This window comes from Rhipicephalus microplus, chromosome 9 (genome assembly GCF_043290135.1).
Source record: "Rhipicephalus microplus isolate Deutch F79 chromosome 9, USDA_Rmic, whole genome shotgun sequence".
Taxonomy (NCBI): domain Eukaryota; kingdom Metazoa; phylum Arthropoda; class Arachnida; order Ixodida; family Ixodidae; genus Rhipicephalus; species Rhipicephalus microplus.
In genome coordinates this window covers 25,985,406-26,006,616 of record NC_134708.1, presented here as the reverse complement: position 1 = coordinate 26,006,616, position 21,211 = coordinate 25,985,406, and the positions used below count along the sequence as shown (strand labels likewise).

Below are 21,211 nucleotides of genomic sequence, written 5' to 3'. Positions count from 1 at the left end.
GGGTGGGTTCTGGCGTAAGAAATCGGTCGCCCGCAGATTGAGATGACAAAATGGGTAATTGCTTTGCGAGTGAACTCCACCAGCGCGCATTTTTCTGGTGATATGCTGAGACCTTATTTGAACAAGTAGTTGGCAACCATTGTTCCTGCTCTTTGAAGCCGGGAACATCTGAGGACGTGTGACTGCCGAAGTCCAGACAAAGATGTAGTCTACATACATTGGGTACTTAGTACTCTACTATGGGAGAGCAAAAAGCCACCCCATGGGTCTCACATTTGGTTAGGCCTGAGAGCGTCGCAACCGATAGCTCTGTGATTAACAAAATCTGTTGACGATATAGAGTACTTTTACTCTACTACGGGAGAGCAAAAGCCATCCCATTCTGAAATCAGACGCTCCAAAGAGGTGACGGATCTGCACCATGGAGCCCCATCAACGATCCCGGAGGAAGAGCGCTTCGAATGTCGCGAGCTTTAAAGGAACGCCCAGTTAGCTATTTCAAAGAACTACCGCAACGGGTTTAGTTACCTGTTTTTAATTGAATCACCCGACATTTCAGTCTTTTTCCAAATGATATTTTCCTGAAACTTTTTGAATTGTTTTTGTTGAGATCACAAATCATTTAACCAAACCGTTTATGCAAGTAATGTAAGAATGTGAATATTGTAAATAATGCAGTACCAAAGATGGTAATGGGAAGCCCCGCTCACAGGCGTTTCACCGTGGCCAAGTAGACACGTGTACTTCGAAGGAAGATACGGGACAGCGTCGTTTTAAGAGCGAAGCTCTTTCAGACATTGCCTTGTAGGCCATTGCGTCCGTCACGCCACACCTCAGCCGGGCTAGAGGAGCGGCACCTCCCCGTGTGCTCAGATTTGGGTGCACGTTAAAGAACCCCAGGTGGTCTAAATTTCCGGAGCCCTCCACTACGGCGTCTCTCATAATCATATGGTGGTTTTGGGACGTTAAACCCCACAAATCAATCAAGGAGCGGCACCTGCACGTCGTGCGCGCGTGCTGCCCCTCTAGCCCGGCGTGGCCTCCACAAAATTGAAATTGAACTCCTGCACAAAAATTATCTGGAACATCCGTGTAAAAAATTGGCCCGAATATACATGTGACACTGTAATTGTCGTCGAAAGACGATAGTCTTGCGTCTGGAGTGAATGAAGAAAACGTTTATTTCATGTTCTGCGCAAGAAAATCGGTGAATGGTATTCTGCAGGCGCTGCGTTAGAGTGCCTCGAGCGTGTGGTGGGGGCGAACGAGCACATTTAGGCACGTTAGACACAAGTGCCATCTGGCAGTTATCTTCGAAAACGAAGGCGTGCAGCCCGAGGAAAAATATGCGCGCCAGTATCGGAGGTGATAAGGTGCAGAACGCAAAGCGACGGGCAGCTGCCACCACCGTGACGTCGTAGCAAAGCGTTGGAAACACCTTATTGATCATCGCGTTGCAATGTCAGCGCAGCGCGATTAAACGCTACATTCCTTAGAGTTACTTCTGTGCGCCTCTTCTAGTATAAAGGCAGACATAGAAAACATCGAAGCGTTGTTGTGGCGCCTCAGATATGCGCAATAATTGCTTCTTAATTGACAATCGCACAACTTTGAACGCTTAAACCTTGAGCAATATTGGTGGGCGCTGCGGATGGCTTTGGCCGTTTGGTGCCGTTTGAGGTATCGTTAGGGCGGACAAACAGACAAATGTACAGACACACAGACACACAGACACACAGACAGACAGACAGACAGACAGACAGACAGACAGACAGACAGACAGACAGACAAACAGACAGACCAAAATTTTTCCGTCGAAGGTTCCCAAAAAGACTGTCGTCTTTAAAAAACCGACCTCGTATGTACATCAATGAAGTATATGAAAGCGCAATACATGATCACCTTTGCTGTCCGTCCACGCATCTGTCTGTTCGTCCTGCGTCCGCCCGCCCGTTAATGTGAGTCCATTCGCCCGTCCTTCATAATAGTCGGCGACTTCAACGTGGCTATTACGGACTTCAGGGCTAGCTTCGCTTTCGCGGAATCGTTCACTTCGTGGAGTCGCGTAAATATTTAATGCGCCGCATTTTCCCACTGTCCCACGGCTGGTCCATAACGTATAAAGCGAAAGATGCTCACGCCCGTATGTCCGTCCATTCATCCGTCTGCCTGTCCGTGCCCAGGCGTGGATGGTGCCAGGTCATGGCCGGTGCGTGTCAAAGGACGCCGGTTGCGTCGGTCGCACCTTCCTTTGGACTATACAAGGCTCACACTTTTCTAGCGTAACATTGCTGTGCCCACTTATGCAGAGAGAGAGAAAGAGAGAGAGAGAGGAGAGAGAGAGGACCAACTTTATTTACGAGAGGATGTATTGAGTTGCTCGGAGGATTTCAAGCTAAAAGGTTGTGCCGCCCACGACCTCCGCCACCAGCATTGCTTTCGACGACTGGTTCGCCCTCCACGATCTCCTGACACCGTGCAGGTCTCGCAGTGTGATGCCCCGTCCTCGGATTTCTTTGAGTGACTCCCAACTTTCCTAGCACCTTCTATTTCCGTCGTTTGCCTGGCCTATTTTTTTATATCTTTCTACTATTATATTTACCCTCCTTCGCTCCCTCCGCTATATGGCACTGCACCACGTCGCCTAAGAGGCAGGCAGAAACTTGGTGCTTTTTTTTCCTCTTCTCAAGAACGACTCATACTGGCCGCCACCTCCTCGGCTCGTTGTATAGGTCGGAGCTGCATCTTGAGGCTCGGGTTGCAGTCATTTTTATTGCGATAGCAATTAAATGGCCCATCTCGGCTGTTTTTTTTTTGGTCATCGTCCCCACCGCTGCCGCCACCAGAGCCGCTGTCATTCACGTATATGTATGTGTACAGTTGAGCAGACCTACACACCATTAGGAAAATAAAAGTAAGATAACTTTTTAAACCTGCTGGTGTCTTCTTTTGTATTTTTTGTTTTTATTTTTGTTGCAGGGTTCGTGCGCTCGTATATATATATATATATATATATATATATATATATATATATATATATATATATATATATATATATATATATATATATATATATATATATATATATATACGGGAAAGAATGCGCTAGTCTCCTCCTTGTGTGGTGCGAAGATTGCATTTCCGGCTGGGGTCGTTTGCGCACTCGCTTATCTCGTGAGCGAACAAAGAAATGGGGAGGGGGGGGCACTTATGGTTGCCACGGCAAGGATCAGCGTGCGGCTTGTGCCACCACATCAGGCGGGGGCTTCTACGGGCTGCGCTCTAAACACCAAAAAAAAAACTCTGCCAAAAGTGTACATGGATCGGCCATATTATCTTACAGCAGCGTTGTGTATAGTTACGCGAGATCGGATCTAAATCAGATGAGTACCAGCCTCACTTTGTATATCAACGCTGTCACTACGCACGAGACTCGTTGTGGTCATCTACTGTGGCCGCGACCCAGCTAGTCTGGTTACTTAACAAGCGCATGTTTACTACAATTGATATTGCTCCTAGAGGTGCTAGCCTTGCTTCGAAAACACTCGAATATGTCGCTATCGCGTTCGCTTCGCCCTTTTGGCAAAACTGTGACTTCGAGCCCACGCCACGGGCGAGGGAGTGGTGAGTTGATCAAGCGAAGGTGGATCCTCGCTGCCGTCCTATATGTGAGAGAGGTGCCAAAAAAGGGAGACACGCGTATCGTGTTATTTTCTGGCCAGACCAGATGTGTCAATGGACACAGTCTTTCCATTACCACACTTTGGTATTTGTGAAGCGCCAAATTTTTTTATCGTATGGCCGTGACTGTACATAATACTCGGTCGCGACAGAGAAAAAAGTTAGGGTGCATGTTACACTCCTTGTGACATATGAACGCAAAAGTGTGCGGAACACTTTGCCAAGCATTCAGGTATTTATACGATCGTGTGCTGGACTTCTCTGCATTGCAGAAGGAGCCATACTGCGTGACAGACGCGTTATTACGGCGAAAGGCATAGATGCCTCATAAAAAACTAAAAATAAGCATCGACGTTGACTCCATTGGTGTCAATACAAGTAATGCAAAAAATCGTCATCACAGGAAGACGTCCCCACGTGACGGAACCATGACGTCACAGACCCCCAAAATTTTCCATGCCAATACGACGTCACATAACCTGTCGTCACGTGAGTGTGTCATCACAATAGTCTCCACTGGTCAAAGGGGGCTCGATAACCAATGTCTATGCAAAACCACATGACGTGTGGAAAGCTAGCAATGCCTCCAATCCTGGAACGTAGCGCATAATCAGGCTAAGTGCAGAAGCTTTCGCAAAGGGGTGAAGGAGGACAATTACGTCGATCGATGAGAATAGAGAAGATGGATTTTTTCCTTTGAGTGGTCTTAGGTGAATGCTTTAGTAACCCCACGAGTTTTGGAGGCAATATATTACTGCTTATGCTAAATTGTATACTTTATGTGTTGTGGACTTGCTACACTCGGAGACTTGGATCTTGTGTAAACATTGTTATTAGACAATTTTAAGCGATAAGGAGTAGCCGGCACCCTATTGGTGCATTAACATCTCCTTACATCACATCAATAGAAAAAAAACTGCTTGGGATACCTCAACGCCCTAATTTTGGCCTGTGTGTCTGTTGGCCTGTCTGTGCAACGATTCAAGCACCGGCAAAGTTTAACCCCTTGCTCAACACCCACCTATCTTGATCTGTCTTCTTGCTACTGAACATTGTGAATAAAAAACCAAATATTACGCATATTTTAGGTACAACATGAATAGGTAAGTACTAGGTAGTGTGTTTATTTATGTAGAAAATGCATAGATACGGCATTCCGAAGAGCGCGGTGTTTATTACAATTCACTGACTGAATTTACCCTGATCATGAACCAACTAGTCTAAGAAGCAGTTTTACCAGTTTATATTGATAAGTTTCACTTTGAGAACTCTGCTCTTGTGGGTTTCACCATCATAGATTCATTAGCTCTATGATGAATGTCTGCTTTTCATTAACTTTTCATTTCATAGATTCATTAACTCTATGATGAAGCAGGTGAATGTCTGCTTTTCGAATTGCGGATGATTAAGGAATCATGAAAATGTAATTGACACATGCAACAAAAAATGTATATATCTTTACTGTCGCTTCAACCTACAAGTAAGGAGCTCCTGCTGCGCTTAAAACTTAAGAAAAAATATGGACCATCTTCCCGAAGGGAACTCTGATGAGATGCGAAGCATCAGCGGTGCGCTCGGCGCTGACCCGGTTGAAACGGGCGTCGACGTAGGTGCTGGAACAACGGTTTGAAGGGAAATTCGATGTATCGTTTACTCGAGTAAATGTTTGCTTGAAACGCAAAAACACAGAAGGTGCGTTGAGTTTCATGTAAGTTTCATCGCAGATGAACGAGCCAGCGAGCCGAAAGAGTGTTCACACTCAATGCGTGGTCAGATAATGTGGGTGGTGGAGAGGGTGAAGCTTGAGAGAAATCTGTTGCGAGTGGGCGGAGGAGCCAGCGGCTGCGGGTGCTGCAGAGAACGCGTAACGGGTGAGGCAGAAAGTGACGTCAGCGCGCACCAGCGAGGTAAGCTTGCAAGGAGAGTGTGACGTAAACGCGCAGCTTCGGCGTAACATACCTCGCATCGCTCTAATACTTGCGGCGGTGGGAACGCGTTGCGGTGCGTTCGTATGGACGCACGCACATACGTACAACGTTACACACGTGAGTCAAAGAGCTACTTCGCATCTAATAAAGACACGCTCTGCCTCCAGAACTTCCATGCACCTGTCTGCCATCCCTTTGTGCAATATACTCTTAATTTAACTACTTTCTGCTGCTAATGTAAATACCACGCATATCGCAAATTAAATGTTCGCTCTCGTTCATTCCAATGTTACGTTTGGCTGGGAAGTAATGCCGTAATTTTCATCTAAATTTTCTAGAGTTTAATCTTGCAATCGAAAACTAGAAACAAGGAATGTACCTCAACAAGAAAAGCCTTTGTCAGCAACGAACCGTAAGTTGAGGGAAGTTACAGAAGTAAAGAATTGTTTGAATGTAGACAGGTATTGCCTTAACCTTAGCCTCCCAGACGAAGGGGCACTTTGCGATATCCCGCGAAAGGAAGCCAACGTGCCCCGTGTCGTCGCGAAAGAGGCGGATTGTCATTGGTTTGAGCATTTATGCAAATTCTCGCTGAATGGCGCAGCTATGGCTGTGGTAGAGCCTACACGTGCTGTAAGGTCGTAATTGACCGTGGAGTTCACCCACAAACTCCTTCACGTGTGTGCGCGCATTTCTTGATTTTTTATACTCGTATGATGAGCATGACCACCAGAAACGTGCTTCGAAGCAGCCGTGGTTTGCATGAAAGACGCCTAATGACTGAGTGTACTGCTTCCGACATAACGCCTTACGACGTACACGTTGTTTACGCTGGGTGAGCTGCCATCGCTAGACGCCAGACGTAGTCGCAGCGCCAGAACACTATCACGGTACCTTGTTAAGGGTCTAGCCTGAGCGTGGCCAGACTTCCGTGGGCGTTTCGGGGCTCGTCATCATTGATAATTTTATGCTTGAGTGTGTATGGCTCATATTGTAGAACATTTTTCGAATTGGCTTTAGTGTCGTCATTTCGGGATGTTGAAACCTTGCCTGTTTGTGTCTATAACAACTATACAGTGCTGTGGTAGAGGCATATACGCATGACAGTGATTGGGTTGGCGCAAGTGACGTTTGAGCACCTTATTAATTTGTAAGGTGATATACAGATATAACGTAGCATTATTCTTAATAATTTAGGGTGGTGCCGCCACATTTCCGGTTAGACACTGGTTGAACGGTGGCGGTGGGGCTGTTAGGTGGCAATGCCTATTGGTGTTTCATGGAATCCTATATAGATTCCGTTTATACTGAGTTCGCTCTAAACTGTCTGATATGACGCCATCGCCCACGGCCATGCATCGCTAAACAATGATAAGTCAAAGGTAAAAAAATTTGGCAGATCCCACGCACCTTGTGAATCGACGTCATGCTGGTTAATATTGACATACCTTTGAGCGTTATTGCCTAAATGAGAGATAATGTTGCTTTAAGTTAGACAAACGATGAACACTGCTGGATAATGTCGGCTGATACTGGCTTAATGGGGCCTGGTTCTACAAGTGTTCATGAAATGACCAAATCACGGCTACTGACGCATAATTATGCGCAATAAACGTTTTCTAAACACTATAATACGAAATATTTCAAATCATTAAACACGCTTTCTAAACACATTGGCGTCATTCAGTCTAAATTTAAGGGTCAGCATTACCGACTGTTCTTAACTAGGGGTTTCCAAGACCACAACGCCCGGCAGTCGTGTACACGCCGGTAATATCCGGACATGACGGCGACGCCAACGGCGACGATGCGAATGCTTCTCGAGGGTGTATATTCGCTTGGAAACGCAATAAGCTCTCACACCGATTCCCCATTTTTTCGTATGTTCTTTCATCAGCACTCGTCCTCTCCGTGCAGGGTTCTAGGGCGCTACGGCATGGTGCTCCAACGAGTCGCCGAGGAAGGGTACGCGGCCATCGAGGACGACGTTGTGGACGACAACAACAAGCCAGTGGCCAACGTGAGTGCGCCCCGCAATTCAGCGTCGTCTTACTGTGCTTTAAGCCTGTTTAATGCTCATTCGCGCCAGCGACCAGCACTGCCAGAGCTATCAAGTTGGCCGCAAATGACCGATGGCCGCAAAGCGACTGTTTTTGTTCGGTGCCTCGTTGATCGATTTCTCAGTCGCGAGACAGCAGTCCGAAAGGTCTGGACTAGTCCCCCATGCAGGAACAAGACTTCAGCTGATGTTACATGTGACGGCAGTGGATCGGGCGCGGATTCTGTGGGTCGACGGCTACAGGTGACGTGGCACGAACGTGTTTACACTGGTCGCGTAAAGTATCTGTTAATGTTGAGTTGCCGACCAAGGGCCTCACGCTGAGACGATGAGTGTGATAGCTATAGATCAAAGCATGCAAAATGTGTATCATACAAACGAGTTACACCACGGTTCTGCAGAAAATAAAATATGAATAAAGTACTATATTATATGCGAAGGCTATGTTGAAATATATAGGGTGAAAAAACCTGCGCGATATACGAGAAGCTCACTCATTCATAAAGGAACTACAAATTGATAAAGAAACCAAAAGAAATGGACGAATGAATAAAACATTTATTGCGGAAAGTTGGTCGCCTACTGCTGTTTATTCAAGATTAGCTCAGGCAGCTTCCTATTGCAGGGGCTTCGTTGAACTGCGAATCAACCCGTGCCCGCTCCACGAGGCTCAGAAGAGCCCCGGGAGCTGGGCTGGAATAAGCCTCCTTCCATCCCTCCCACACAGGCTGCGCCATTCGAGCGATGCTTTTATTACACTGACAGGACCAAGTGATGCGATACTTGCCATCGCAGCTGCCCTTGACTTTAACAGAGCACTAACTTGTTCGGGGTCTGTTTGGTCTATTTTGGCTAGGCCGCCATACGGTATGGTTTTCAGTCTGCACAAAAGGGTCTCTCTCTTTTTTTTCTATTAAGTACCAGAGTCGAATGAGGCAGAGTTCGTAACTTCAGAAAATATAGCTGCAGCATATCTGCGTATGTTGTATTAGGTGTTGGTTGCTAAATCCGGGGTCAAAGTTGCTGCTACACAGGGTACAAGGAAGAAGTATTCGGGCGGAGTAGTGTACTGCTCTGCTTTCGTTATCCTCTGAAGACCCAGCACCCACATAAGCTGCTTTCTCGTGGCTTTTGCTCATGCCTGCCATAGGATAACGTCACGTGGAGGTGAAATACATACTATACCGTAGTTCTAGTAAGCTATAACGTAGAGTTTCGTCATAAAAACCATATGAAAGTGTGTAGTGGAGTGCTTTTCTGCGTAGGCGATCGACGTTCCTCTCCAATTGATGCATCAGAGCAATTTAGTGATAGACCATCAACTACTCGACATTAAAGGATTACTACCAATGAAGAAATTGCTCCTACAGAATACGCTGCGTCTGCAAAATTAACTTGCTCTGCATTACTACAGAATACCTCTGGCTAAAGGCCAAAGTAACGTAGAAGAAGAAAACAAGTTACAACTGGTGTTCATGCAGGTCATCAGTTTTCAGTCAAACTAATCAATCACTCATCAAATATATGTGTGTTGTTCAATCAATGAACACCAAATAAATCCAATCTTCAATCAACCCGCATGTCCCCACCGTTTCAGTGAAGCTTTCCAGTATTTATTTAAGCCACTCACTTACTCACTCACTAAACCAATCGGTGATACAATCAATCATTGAATACAAAATCAATCATTAAATAAACTGCTTTGTTGGGTGCTTTCCTTCGGTAAGCACCCGTATAGTCGCCTCTCTTCATGTGTGTTGTCCGTTCTCTCTCGAATATATCTATCTATCTATCTATCTATCTATCTATCTATCTATCTATCTATCTATCTATCTATCTATCTATCTATCTATCTATCTATCTATCTATCTATCTATCTATCTATCTATCTATCTATCTATCTATCTATCTATCTATCTATCTATCTATCTATCTATCTATCTATCTATCTATCTATTCATCTATCTATCTATCTATCAATCAATCAATCAATCAATCAATCAATCAATCAATCAATCAATCAATCCACCCATTTCTCCACCTGCCACAGTCAAAGATCGTGATGGAGGTCAGCTACACTGCACCCGATGGCTCTGTGGGCGCATGGCACGCCCCGGGCCTGCCCACCAATTTGGGCAGCTTCGACGACGACCGGCAGGCGCTGCTCGACATCGAGCAGAACATCGCCAACCTGCAGCGAACATACGCAGCCACGGCGGGGGCTCATGCTACGCCCGTGGGAGGAGCGGGGACGGCTGCTTGTGCGGACGGCGGTGCGTCGATGGCGCAGTCTTCGTCACAACAGCCCGCCGGCTACGGGACCAGTGACGGAGGGGGTGCCTTCTCGGATGACGAGGCACGGAGCAAACAGGGCTCCGTGATCAGTCTCTTCGCAGCTACTTCCAACAAGTCACCCGAACGAAAGCGGTGAGTGGGTCGAGATCGTGCAGGCAACAGTGCAGATGCGAAGTAAATAGGTAGCGTGTGGCGTGAATGCCTAGAAAATTTCGTTGTGCAAATTTCATTTGTTTGCTCCCCGGAGAGTGAATATATCTCAGTTTACCCTATTCCGCTTTCGTCGTCGTGGTAGTAACTGGGCCAAAGCCAGAGGGAAGGGTTCTAGAAATCTAGACCCTCCCCCCCCCCCCCAAAAAAAAAAAGTTGGGTGAAATGGGGTGTTTTACGACAAACAAATGATGAAAATAAGCGTTGTTCAAAGCGGTCAACAAATGCCTCCCCTGCCCCGAAAAAAGATTTGGCTATGGATCAAGATTTGGACTAGGATGTTTAGGTGGCCGGCGGATGTAGCCTTGCATAATTTGCAGGCGATTGCCCAGCCTGAGTAGTAGTATAGTAATTGTAGTACTAGGAGTCATAAAGACATAGGTTCAAGTAGGTCACGTGACGAAAGATGTCAAGAAAATGATGATGACAACAATGCCCGAAATGATAACGATGATATCTTGCCACCGAAAGTCATATAATCATCCTGTATCTTCACTGCTCGATGCTGGCTGAATTGTTATCGCGGTACGGACACTTTGGATGATTGTATTGGACGATTGTATTGTATGGACACTTTGGACGATTTTTCACCGTCGACATCACCGGTGTCTTTACGTTCCATATAAAGTACTCATCGATAGCATTTCCCGTGCATTGTAAGTTCTACCAGCGGTTAATAGCTTGCGAGCGTTGGTGAAGAACGCGCCTGAAACGAAGATGAAACGAGCCGACCCATTAGGAGTGATGCATGGGTGAAGTGGACAAAAAAGAACATTGTAAAAAGTAAAGCAATCAAAAAAACTACCATTGTAAATACTGGAAACCATGGTGGGTGTTGTGGAAATAATAGTGGGTATGGTTGAAATTATTGTAGATGTGCCGGGACGTAGTAGATATTATGGTATGCCGGTACATACTGGTTGGTATGGTGTACAGACGTTGGGTGAAGTGGGAACGATGGTGAGAAGTAGAGGCTACATAGTGGGCAATCATGGGCTCTGCCCACCATTGCGATAATGCCGGGAAGCACTAAGCAGATGATGGGTGGTGCTTATTATGGTAGGTCACATGGTGTACCAAGCTGAGAAGCTCCGCCCACCATTGCGACAATGCTGGGATGCAGTGAGCAGATGATGGGTGGGCTTATTATAACGGGCAATAATATACATATATATATATATATATATATATATATATATATATATATATATATATATATATATATATATATATATATATATATATATATATATATATATATATATATATATATATATATATATATATATTGTCACGGGGTCGTGACGTGGCCAAAGACAGGAAACTTCGTGTTGGGATTTAACTGTTTATTTGGGCGAACCTGTGCCCGGTAAAGGGAAAGTCTAATTACAGCAGCAGTCTTGCACAGATAGCAGTCTCGGACTGATAGCGGCGAACGCAGCGTCGGCCTTCGATCAACTACTGACTAGCGGCGAAGCGCGTCGGCATTTATACCCTTGCCGTCGAATGTTCTAGCGTTATCGCTGGCGGTGGCGTAGGTTCCAGAACAATCTTTACCGTTCGCACAGTGGGCGTGATCTTATCGAAATGATCTACTACAGTCGGAACCTTCTCGAAACCTGCAGGCGCGGTTTGCGCCGAGAATCGTGTGGTGTTTCGGAACGATAACAAAAACTTGTGAAATGGAACGTGGCAATATATATAGTGTACCAAGCTGAGATCTGTACACTACATGGCATAGCCGATTACAATGGAGTCACTACCATATTGAAAATCCAGGGTTGGTGGATATTGGAATCGTTGGTGGATATGGTGAAAATAAAAGTGGATATAATGAAAACTGTGACAACTGTAGTAGTAATAATGGCTAATGACGGCCAGAGCGGAAAAAAATGCTGGCAGATGGTGGTGGTTGGTGGTGGCGAGCTAGTGGTGGTGACAGTGGAAAGTGCTGGCTGATGGTGGTGATTCAAAAAGTGTTCGTTGGGTGGCTTGGTGAACAAGCTGTACGATGGTGGCGTGATGTAGGCTTGGTGGATGACGCTGGCATGATGAAAAAGCTGGTGGGTGTATGTGAAATCACTTATTCATAGTTTTTAACTCTTGAATTCTAAGAGAGTTATGTTTACCGTCGAAAGAAAACAACGCTACACATTACGCGTTCTAGCATTTTTTTTTATTCCTGTGGTGTCAGCATAGTTGGGGCTTGCTGTCTTTCAGACATCACGCGTCGAACTTTCTTGCCTTAGCACTGGTAGTCGCGCAAGCTCAGGAACAATCTTGAGTGTTCACGTCCTGTGTGAAGCTTAACAAAACGATCCACTACAAACGTGATGCTTCTCGAACACTGAGGAGCGATCTGTGGCTAGTACAGCTTACATAATTTTAGATTTAAACAAAATACATCCAAAAATACCACGCATGAAAATATAGATAAAACAATATAACATAAGATAAACAGATAGACGAAAGGACGGACAGACAGACAGACAGACAGACAGACAGACAGACAGACAGACAGACAGACAGACAGACAGACAGACAGACAGACAGACAGACAGACAGACAGACAGACAGACAGACAGACAGACAGACAGACAGACAGACAGATAGATAGATAGATAGATAGATAGATAGATAGATAGATAGATAGATAGATAGATAGATAGATAGATAGATAGATAGATAGATAGATAGATAGATAGATAGATAGATAGATAGATAGATAGATAGATAGATAGATAGATAGATAGATAGATCTGTGTTTCTCTATTCTCTTGCTGTGCCTTGTTTTGCGAGGGCGATTAACCCCAGCATGACATGACTGACTTGTTCTAGCTAGTATTGGCCAGTGTAGTCTAGAAAGGAAAAAAGAGAAAAAAAAGAAGGAAAGAAAGAAAGAGCCCGAATTGCGCCTCACGCAAGCTTCGCTTCGTTTTCTTTTCTTGGTAGGGCACGAGTTTCTATTTTTTTTTTTAGTTTGCGCTATATTGATCGGCATACAACGTTTCCATTAGGCGGGCACATCGGCCTACGAACCTCACAGCGGGTGAAAGCACAGCCGATTACTCGGACAATATACAATAAAGCGCAAGCTACACCTGCGCCCAACTATATCGAATGCACTCGCACCCTTATGGAACAATCAACCCAGCCCTCTCTCACGGTCAAGAGACCCGTCGCAACAAGTTCTCGAAGCTTGCTTGAGACACGCGCGTTCTCAGTTTCTTCTGTATGCTTCTAGATTGTGATAGTATGTACAACAATTCACAACTTCAGTTGGCATTAGTCAGCACTTTCTTCTTCTTTTTTTCTGATTTTGGTAAGAGGCACCCGAAAAGAGAATCGTGTGCTGAATATTGAGGCCGAAATTTGATTACCATGCCCGCTTCAGGAGTAGCGCTTTCGAGTGCGTGCGCAACTCAAGCGAATGCCTCATATATGCCTGGTTTCCCAACAATCAGACAAAGAAATAACTTAAAGAAGTCCCGAAACACTCTTTCAAGTAACCATGGAATGAATTCCCTGAAAGAGGTTATTGCTTTACAAATTCAACGCCGCAAACATTTTTACGAATCTGTCCAGTGAGAGTGGAGTTACAAAGATTTGGCACGCGCTGCAATCGCATGCTCTCTTCTTTCGTCGCGACGAAAGCGGTGGAAGCCAAGGAGGGAGGAATGGCAGGGCCACAGAGAAACGTCACGCAAGCCCAGTGACCTTGAGCATTTTTTTCTTTCCTTTTTTTTCGATTGCGCGGCTTTTTCAGTATGATCGCGCGCGCACGCGCAGACAAATAGAGGCCTCCCGCAGCGATCTCTGTAACAAGTGAGCGGGCCATGTTCAAATCAGCCAATGGCTGATAGATGGGCTTGTTACGCGATATTTTTAAGTATATTGCGTGATTTGTCGAGAGAAGAGAAAGCAAGTTTTAGCTGACTTTGTTAATTTATTGTAAATTCCAGGCTGTCTGCAGCGCTATAATATTTGGCTCGCGTGTTGTCGGGAGCCTCTACTGCCGATCGGCAGCATTTTCTGACCATGCTGAAAGAGTGTTGCAGGGCCACTTTAATGGGAAATGCAGAGAGCTAGAACTAGTACCTATAGAGAGAGAAATAGAGAAGAAATATAAGTAGAGAGCTTAACTAGACTAGATCGTGTTGTTTGCTGCCTCACACGTGGGGAAAAAATAAGGAAGTAAAAGAGAGAGACAGAAAGGGAGAAGGAGATGCACATTGCACACACCAAGCACAGTGCGTAGTTTAACAGGTGGTCGCTCCGTAATGTTGCCTGCAAGAATGTCGTATTGAAGATGCAAGGAGTAAGCAGCAGACGCATTCGTGCACCAACATTTGTTGTTTAGCACGAAGGATGAATCTGAGGCACTCCTTATATCGTGTTCAATATGTATAATATCGTACCTGCATCTACCTGAACTACAACTTCAGGAAACTCACTTCAAGAAGTAAGGGCAGGGAATACTGAGCAAATTTGACGAATATTCAGGAATCTGCAGGGATCCTAAGTGAATGCTTGAATCAGCGTTTCTCGCTGTCTATCAGCGTATTTTGTACTACTCGGGATCCACTGAAATTAATTGTTTGTTTGCTTGTCAGTCACTCAGATTCAGCCTATAAATATGTTTTATACAAAGAGTGCACTCAGATTCACCAAATTTTTCGTTACGAGAAGATGCGAGTGAAAAATGCAAGTTTCTCTTCCGAATTTATAATTTTTTTGTTATTACATTAGCTTTCAGAAATTACACTTTTCTACTTTACCGACAAAAAAAACTGAGGACTGTAACTAAACTTGAAGAAGGTCAAAGGTTAAAATTTTAGAAAGCGCAAGAAATGGCTACTAAACACTAAAAAAAGCTTATTGTGCCGAGTCCCCCAGAAATATTCAGCTGGCTGTTTGCCATTGTAATTAGCTTGAGGAGATCACTAAAGCCACATGCTCAAAATAACCATGATTACCAAGCTGTCAGTAAAGACTAAATCATTTTGACAAACGTATTTTTTTTTCGCATAGGTGAGCTATTACTTACACCTTTAAAATGTGTTTTTCTCAAGATCTGCTTTTGGGCAACTTCTCGAGATTGGATATTATGTTTTCGGTACTTCTGATAGCCCTGTCAGAGTGAAAATTCCCTCACATATTCCACAGCATGTGCAGGACGCAAGTGTTTTGTTTAAAACTAGATATCGCTTCTTTATTTTTACGAACCTATAGTAAAAAACTAGTATGAGTTGCGGTATAATTCTCACATACATTTTTGACCATTAAAATGTTTGATACGCGCTTTATCGATATTCAGTTGCGTTCTACAGTTAATGTGCAGAAATATGGGTCATTATTGGCCCAGAACAACACATGTCTAGGGGCACGAAAAGCGTGTCTCAAATCAACTATACTTTACACATTGTAATGACACAAGACAAAAACCGTGCAACTGATTATAAAACCTATAACACATTTGAAATCAGCATTAAAGCCCATACAGTCAGCATATTAACTCATAAACTTCATTGGCATTGGCTACAGAATATTGACCCTTATTATTTTTTTTTTTCGAATTGCATGTCCCCTTAATAGGACACACTCCGAATCAGTGACACCAAAATATCACTCTGCCGGGCTCGCTCGGGCTTAGACTCGTAGCTCAATCTGAGTCCCAGTGAGTCCACTCACGAGCGAGTTCACCGACCTACGCCATTGACTAGTCCTTGCGCAAGCACTCGGCGCGAAACGCCCGCGAAACCGCCCTCTCGACTCGCTGACCCCGGTCCGTCGGCTGGCGGCCACTATCTCAGCTACAGGCACGCGCGCAACGGCACCAACTCTACCGGGAGCGTTCATCACAAGGAAAAGCGAAACGAGAACCTGAGCTGAACCGCCGGAGGCGAGCACGTCCGCCCATTTCCCTCGACACCACGGCGTCTTCTTCTGCGCATGCTCACTCCTTTGCCCTCGCCAAGCCCCGTCCATTGAGTCAACAGGCAAGAACCGCAGCGGTGTAGTTGAAAGAAAAGGTGGCGACGGGGGAATTCCGCTGGGATGGACACGGTAACTGCGTTAGTTAGGTAACCGCGCCGCCGCCGGCAAAGAGAGGGAACTTCTGAGAAGTGTATTTACTGTTATCGTTTTCATCGTGGAAGAGACCTTCTGAGAACATGTGGCGGAATATGTGGGATAGGCTTGCAAAACTTCAAGGGAAGGATGAAGGAGCTAGTTGCGATGAGTGTTTTTTTTTTTATGAAATCGAAGGCTTCCGCACAGAACCGCAAATGCTTTGCAGCTTTCAAACCTTTTAATTTTCGCCAGCGTTTCTTGTTTTCCTCTTTTCATCACGAGTGATGTTTTGTTGGCGGGCAAAACAAATTGAAATGAACCTCACTGTAGCTGCCGAAAATCGTATGTAAGTGTGAACTAGCAGCCAAAGGTTTTCAGAGGGCTACGCGATTAAAATGAGCAAGAAAATAGAGATGTCTGCATGTTGTACTGTGGTGAATGGGTAGCTTTCGTTATTTATTATTATTTTTTGCATTGGGCTTAACTCCACGGAGTACGACTAAACACTACATATGCAAGTACCAGGAGCACCACTGCAAAGTGTTTTAGAAATGTAAGAGTGGTTAGATTTCTTTTCATATACGTTCTTGCAAAAGTTCTTATTTGTGCTTGCATATACACTTGTACAATGAAAATAAACAGAGAAAGGGCAGAAAGACGGAAAATGGTTGCAAGTTGAAGAAACAAATAGACATGGAGAGACGGGGATAAACAGACAAATAGATAAAAGAAAAAAGGAAGCATTCTAAAAGGAAAAAAAACTTTCTTTGTGCACAGAATTGTTCACAAAAAAAAAGTCGAAAAGTCGGATAGGACAGCGCGCATACCTAAAACAACTTTATTGCTCAGATGGCACGATAATACATAGTATCACGAGGTCAATCGATGACACGCAGAGAAAGCGAAAGGGTCGGTGCATGCGCGAAGCATATGGTTCACATCTTGAAATTACGTTTCAACTAAATGGACACCGATATTCATTGTCAAGCAAGTTAATAGACAGCACACTTACACAATATATCGCTGTCTTGCAAATGAAAAGAAAAAAGCAACGCTTCATATGTTTCAAGTGTCGTCGTATCTCTATATCTTGCCATTACTTAACATTAAACAACAGTTTTGCACATGCGCTATTCGTTCCCCTTTCTTTGTGTGTATATTTTACGCCCACCTGATTGTATTGACAGTCGCGTCCTCTGAAAAATAGACTGGTTGCAAGTGTTCACTTTGTCCTACGTGGCTTCTCGTGGGAAATGTCCTGCGCACGAAGATAGAATTATCCTTTTAGACTGCAGTGTCAACCAACCTAGGCAGCTGTCCTGTTGAAGGTAGAAAGCTTGACCCTGTATAGCATGTAGTATAATAAAGGCTGGGAACAAGACGATCGAGAGGTGAAAAGTCTTGCCAAGTCAGATGGCCATGGACAATCTGTTCTATGTCCAAGTCTTGCACTTAACGCAAGCTGTGCCAATTTGTGGTCCTGAATCTTGCGGTACATAATCCAAGCCTTGCGGTACCTAACATTGCCTAGCCGTTCCGCCATCTCCACTTACGCATCTAAAAACAGGCAAAATGAAACAAATTTGGTTATTCGGGTAAGATAGCTGTGCGAGATAGATGAGAACAGGCGTGCAAGAGCATGAAAAGGCAGAATAATAGGTAATTCATGGCTGAGGCCCACTCCTATACTGATTTATTTGATTGATATGTGGGGTTCAACGTCCCAAAATCACCATATGTTCATAAGAGACGCAGTAGTGGATGTCTCCGGAAATATCGACCACCTGGTGTTCTTTAACGTGCGCCCAAGTCTGAGCACATAAGCCTAGAGTATTTTCGCCTCCATCGAAAATGCAGCCGCCGCAGCCGGGACTTAGTCCCGGCTGCGTGCTGTCGTAATCTGGGTGCTTTCGTATATTCGTCCCTTTAACTTGGCTTGAACCAAAATCAGCGTGAAAGAGATGGTTTGACGAAAATGACGCGCTGGCAAAGACACGAATAATGTCACAATCCAGTCGCTTACGTAGTCAAAACACTTTCCGCCAGACAGTGGCTCATACCCGTGGGCGGGTATGTGCCACTGGTGCTCGGGTGTGTGCCACAGGTGACTGACACTTAGTATCTACCCAGTAACGGCCACAACACGCATGAGTAAATAAACGCGTGGCCATTAAGAGAAACTCGACATCAGCAGCGTTGCCCCGACGAATGCAAAGAATAAATGACAGGATCCAGCAGGAATCGAATCCGAGCATTCCACGTAGAAATCAAGCATTCTACCACAGAGTCACGCCAGGCCTCGAAACTACTCTTCAAATAGACCCTGATGTTCATAAAACATCAATTATGGTTGCAGTGCTGGCTATACAATCTTATATACATTTCATATGTACTCCTACGATACAGCCGGCGCGTCGTGTTAGCGCCAATTGCAGCTAGGTGCCATCCGTTTGAGTTAATTTATGCAGCAGCGTCCAGGGCTGTCCTCGTGAGCGCTGGAGCTTCATATCCGCTTATTGCTGCAGGTGTTGCTTGTGCTCATGTCCCTGTAATCGACTCCTCCATCTGTACCTCGTATGTCGCCTCACCCAACTTCTTCCATTCTTCACTTCCGTCCACAGCCAGCCATCATTGCGAGAGGGAAAACAACTAGTTATACAAACATCCGTGACTGTTCAACATACGTCTGCGCATGCAACTTTTGGGCATATATTCAGCTTCATTTCATAAAGTGTCGCTCAATACAAAAATTACAACGCGGTCAATTTCTCTCTGCATGCTTCGCGTAATAGATACGTGAATTTGGTGCATTTTTTTCTTGTTTTCTACGTTCCTGCCACTTCAAAATTAAGATTGCGTCGAGCAGTGGCGCCAAACCCAAAGAAACTAAAGAGCTCAGCAGCCTTCTTTGTTTCTCTTCAGTTCTCTCTTTCTTCTTTTTCTTTATTTTCCAATTTTCCAGTTTTTTCGGCGTTTTTTTTCTATATATTTATTTATATCATCATGAGAACACTGAGGAAGTCCTCTGATTGGCGTGAACGTGTGCTCAAAGGCAGTGCTCTACGTAGTTGTGCGAAATACGTACAGAGCTACTGATTTGTTAATCGAGCTACAAACATGGCAGGCAGATTGGCGTTTCCCAAGATGGCCGCACTATGCTGCGCTTGTTTGAGGCTCTCATAGCCGAGGAGAAAACGAGCGAGGAAACGAGGCAGAGAACAACAAAATACAAACGCAATCTGCATTGATTCTATATAATTTCGCATGAATAATAGAAGATCTCCTTGCGTGTCAGGCTTGCAATGATGTTCATCGATTGTACTGCGTGGGTTGGAAGCGTGACAGAAACCCAGAAAAAAACGTCGTCATGTAGTCAAACAGGTGTAAGGACATTTCGATGCTCCAGATGATAAGAAAGAAAAATTAAGGGTACAGAAAGCTTGTGACGTTGTTTTCTTCGAGGTACATTCGGTCCAGTAATTACACAGAGTTTCTAGAAAATTAAAAAAAACTTTTGTCGCAAAAAAGCTTCTTCAAAATGCATCGCCCTGCGTGGTTCGTGAAAGAGAGAGAATTTCTCGCAGGAGTGAGATGGGTGGTCTGAGCCTTCACACGGAATAAAGCTTTGCGACTCCGCTTAACAGTAGTCGCATGATATTGTAGCCTATTGCAATCAATACCACTTTGTTCACGTAAGCTACAGAAATGGAACTGGTCTGAAGCAGTTTTTTTTTCTGAGACACCCTATGAGGTCACTCAACTAAAACATTACGACGAAACAAAACTATATTTGAAAAATCAGGACCAAATTTAGTAATCGTGGTATTCGGTATCGATATGTTTTTGAAAGCTGTACGTCTAATGTCCCCTTCAGAATTAACCCACATATGGGATAATGGCATTTGCGAAATGCGTTTTATATTGCAGAGGGCGAAGTTGGGTAAGATTCCAATCAAACTTCTTCCGCCCCCCCCCCTTCCCGCTTGCACCGTCTTGAGTGTCCCGATCCTTGTAATGAATTATTCAATTGTCTGTGGCCCACCAGCTGAGGTCATTTTGAAAACTATGACTTTCTCAGAAGGCAGGGAGATCAACGTAAGCATTAGCGCTCTGGCTTGTCACACTCTAAGGGGAAAAAGGGGAAAGGAAAAAGTGATGAGGTGGGATTAGGGAGGGAGGAAAAGTTAAGCGAATACACAGTAAGCACGTAACATAGTGGTTTAGTAATAGTCTGGTCACCATTTTCGTGCTTCCTAAAGAACGTATAGCTCACTTACTACGCAACATAATGTTTTTGTTAGTCTGCCCTGTTATGTGCTACTAACGAATCTATAACGCCCTAGTCTCAGTGGCTGATTTCGTGCGATCGCGCATTGCGAACCGAATACAATTTTCGCGTAGCGTTGCCACACTGATACCTCCCAGTGTTGAAATAAGGGGCGTTGACAGAATTTTTTTAGGAGGGGAGAGACACCTCTGTGTCTGTATGCCATGGCGGAAAATGATTGCGGGGGGGGGGGGGGGGGGAGTTGTCCGGGCTCGGTACGCTACGCCCTGGCTACACTACTAGTAGAAGCGAGCGTGTTTTGTTGCGAAACGAAGGGGACGATCGCAAAATATACACGATGTGGCGGCTATCCAGCCGATGGATGAGATGTGCGCTGCGGTGAGTGAATGCAACGCCGAGACGATTGCTGCAAACTGACATTGCTTCGCTTCACTCGAGACGGAAGGCGAAAAAATCATTTCACGATCCGTCTTCCGCAGACGCCTGTATCGATGTTCTGTATGAAACCACGAAGACACTGGGCACTCTCGCATGACATGTCTCAACAAAGACTTGACGACGCTACGTGAGTCCGCTATTTTGACGTCAATGGGCGCGTTGGTATTTTCAGCTTGAGCAAGCTCGTTGTCTGCCAATCCGCTCTGTACGGGGATCAACTGCGATGTGACTGAGTGATTA

General features: G+C 44.9%; 1 protein-coding gene across 1 annotated transcript in view; it reads left to right on the top strand.

The window, feature by feature from the left end:
- The window catches only part of mfr (ferlin family C2 domain-containing myoferlin misfire), a 340,374-nt gene that overhangs the window by 214,397 nt on the left and 104,766 nt on the right, over positions 1–21,211 (top strand). The window contains exons 4-5 of the mRNA XM_075873366.1: positions 7,527–7,629; positions 9,719–10,095. Of these exons, the coding sequence (XP_075729481.1) occupies positions 7,527–7,629; positions 9,719–10,095 (480 nt within the window). The remainder of the gene's footprint in view (positions 1–7,526; positions 7,630–9,718; positions 10,096–21,211) is intronic.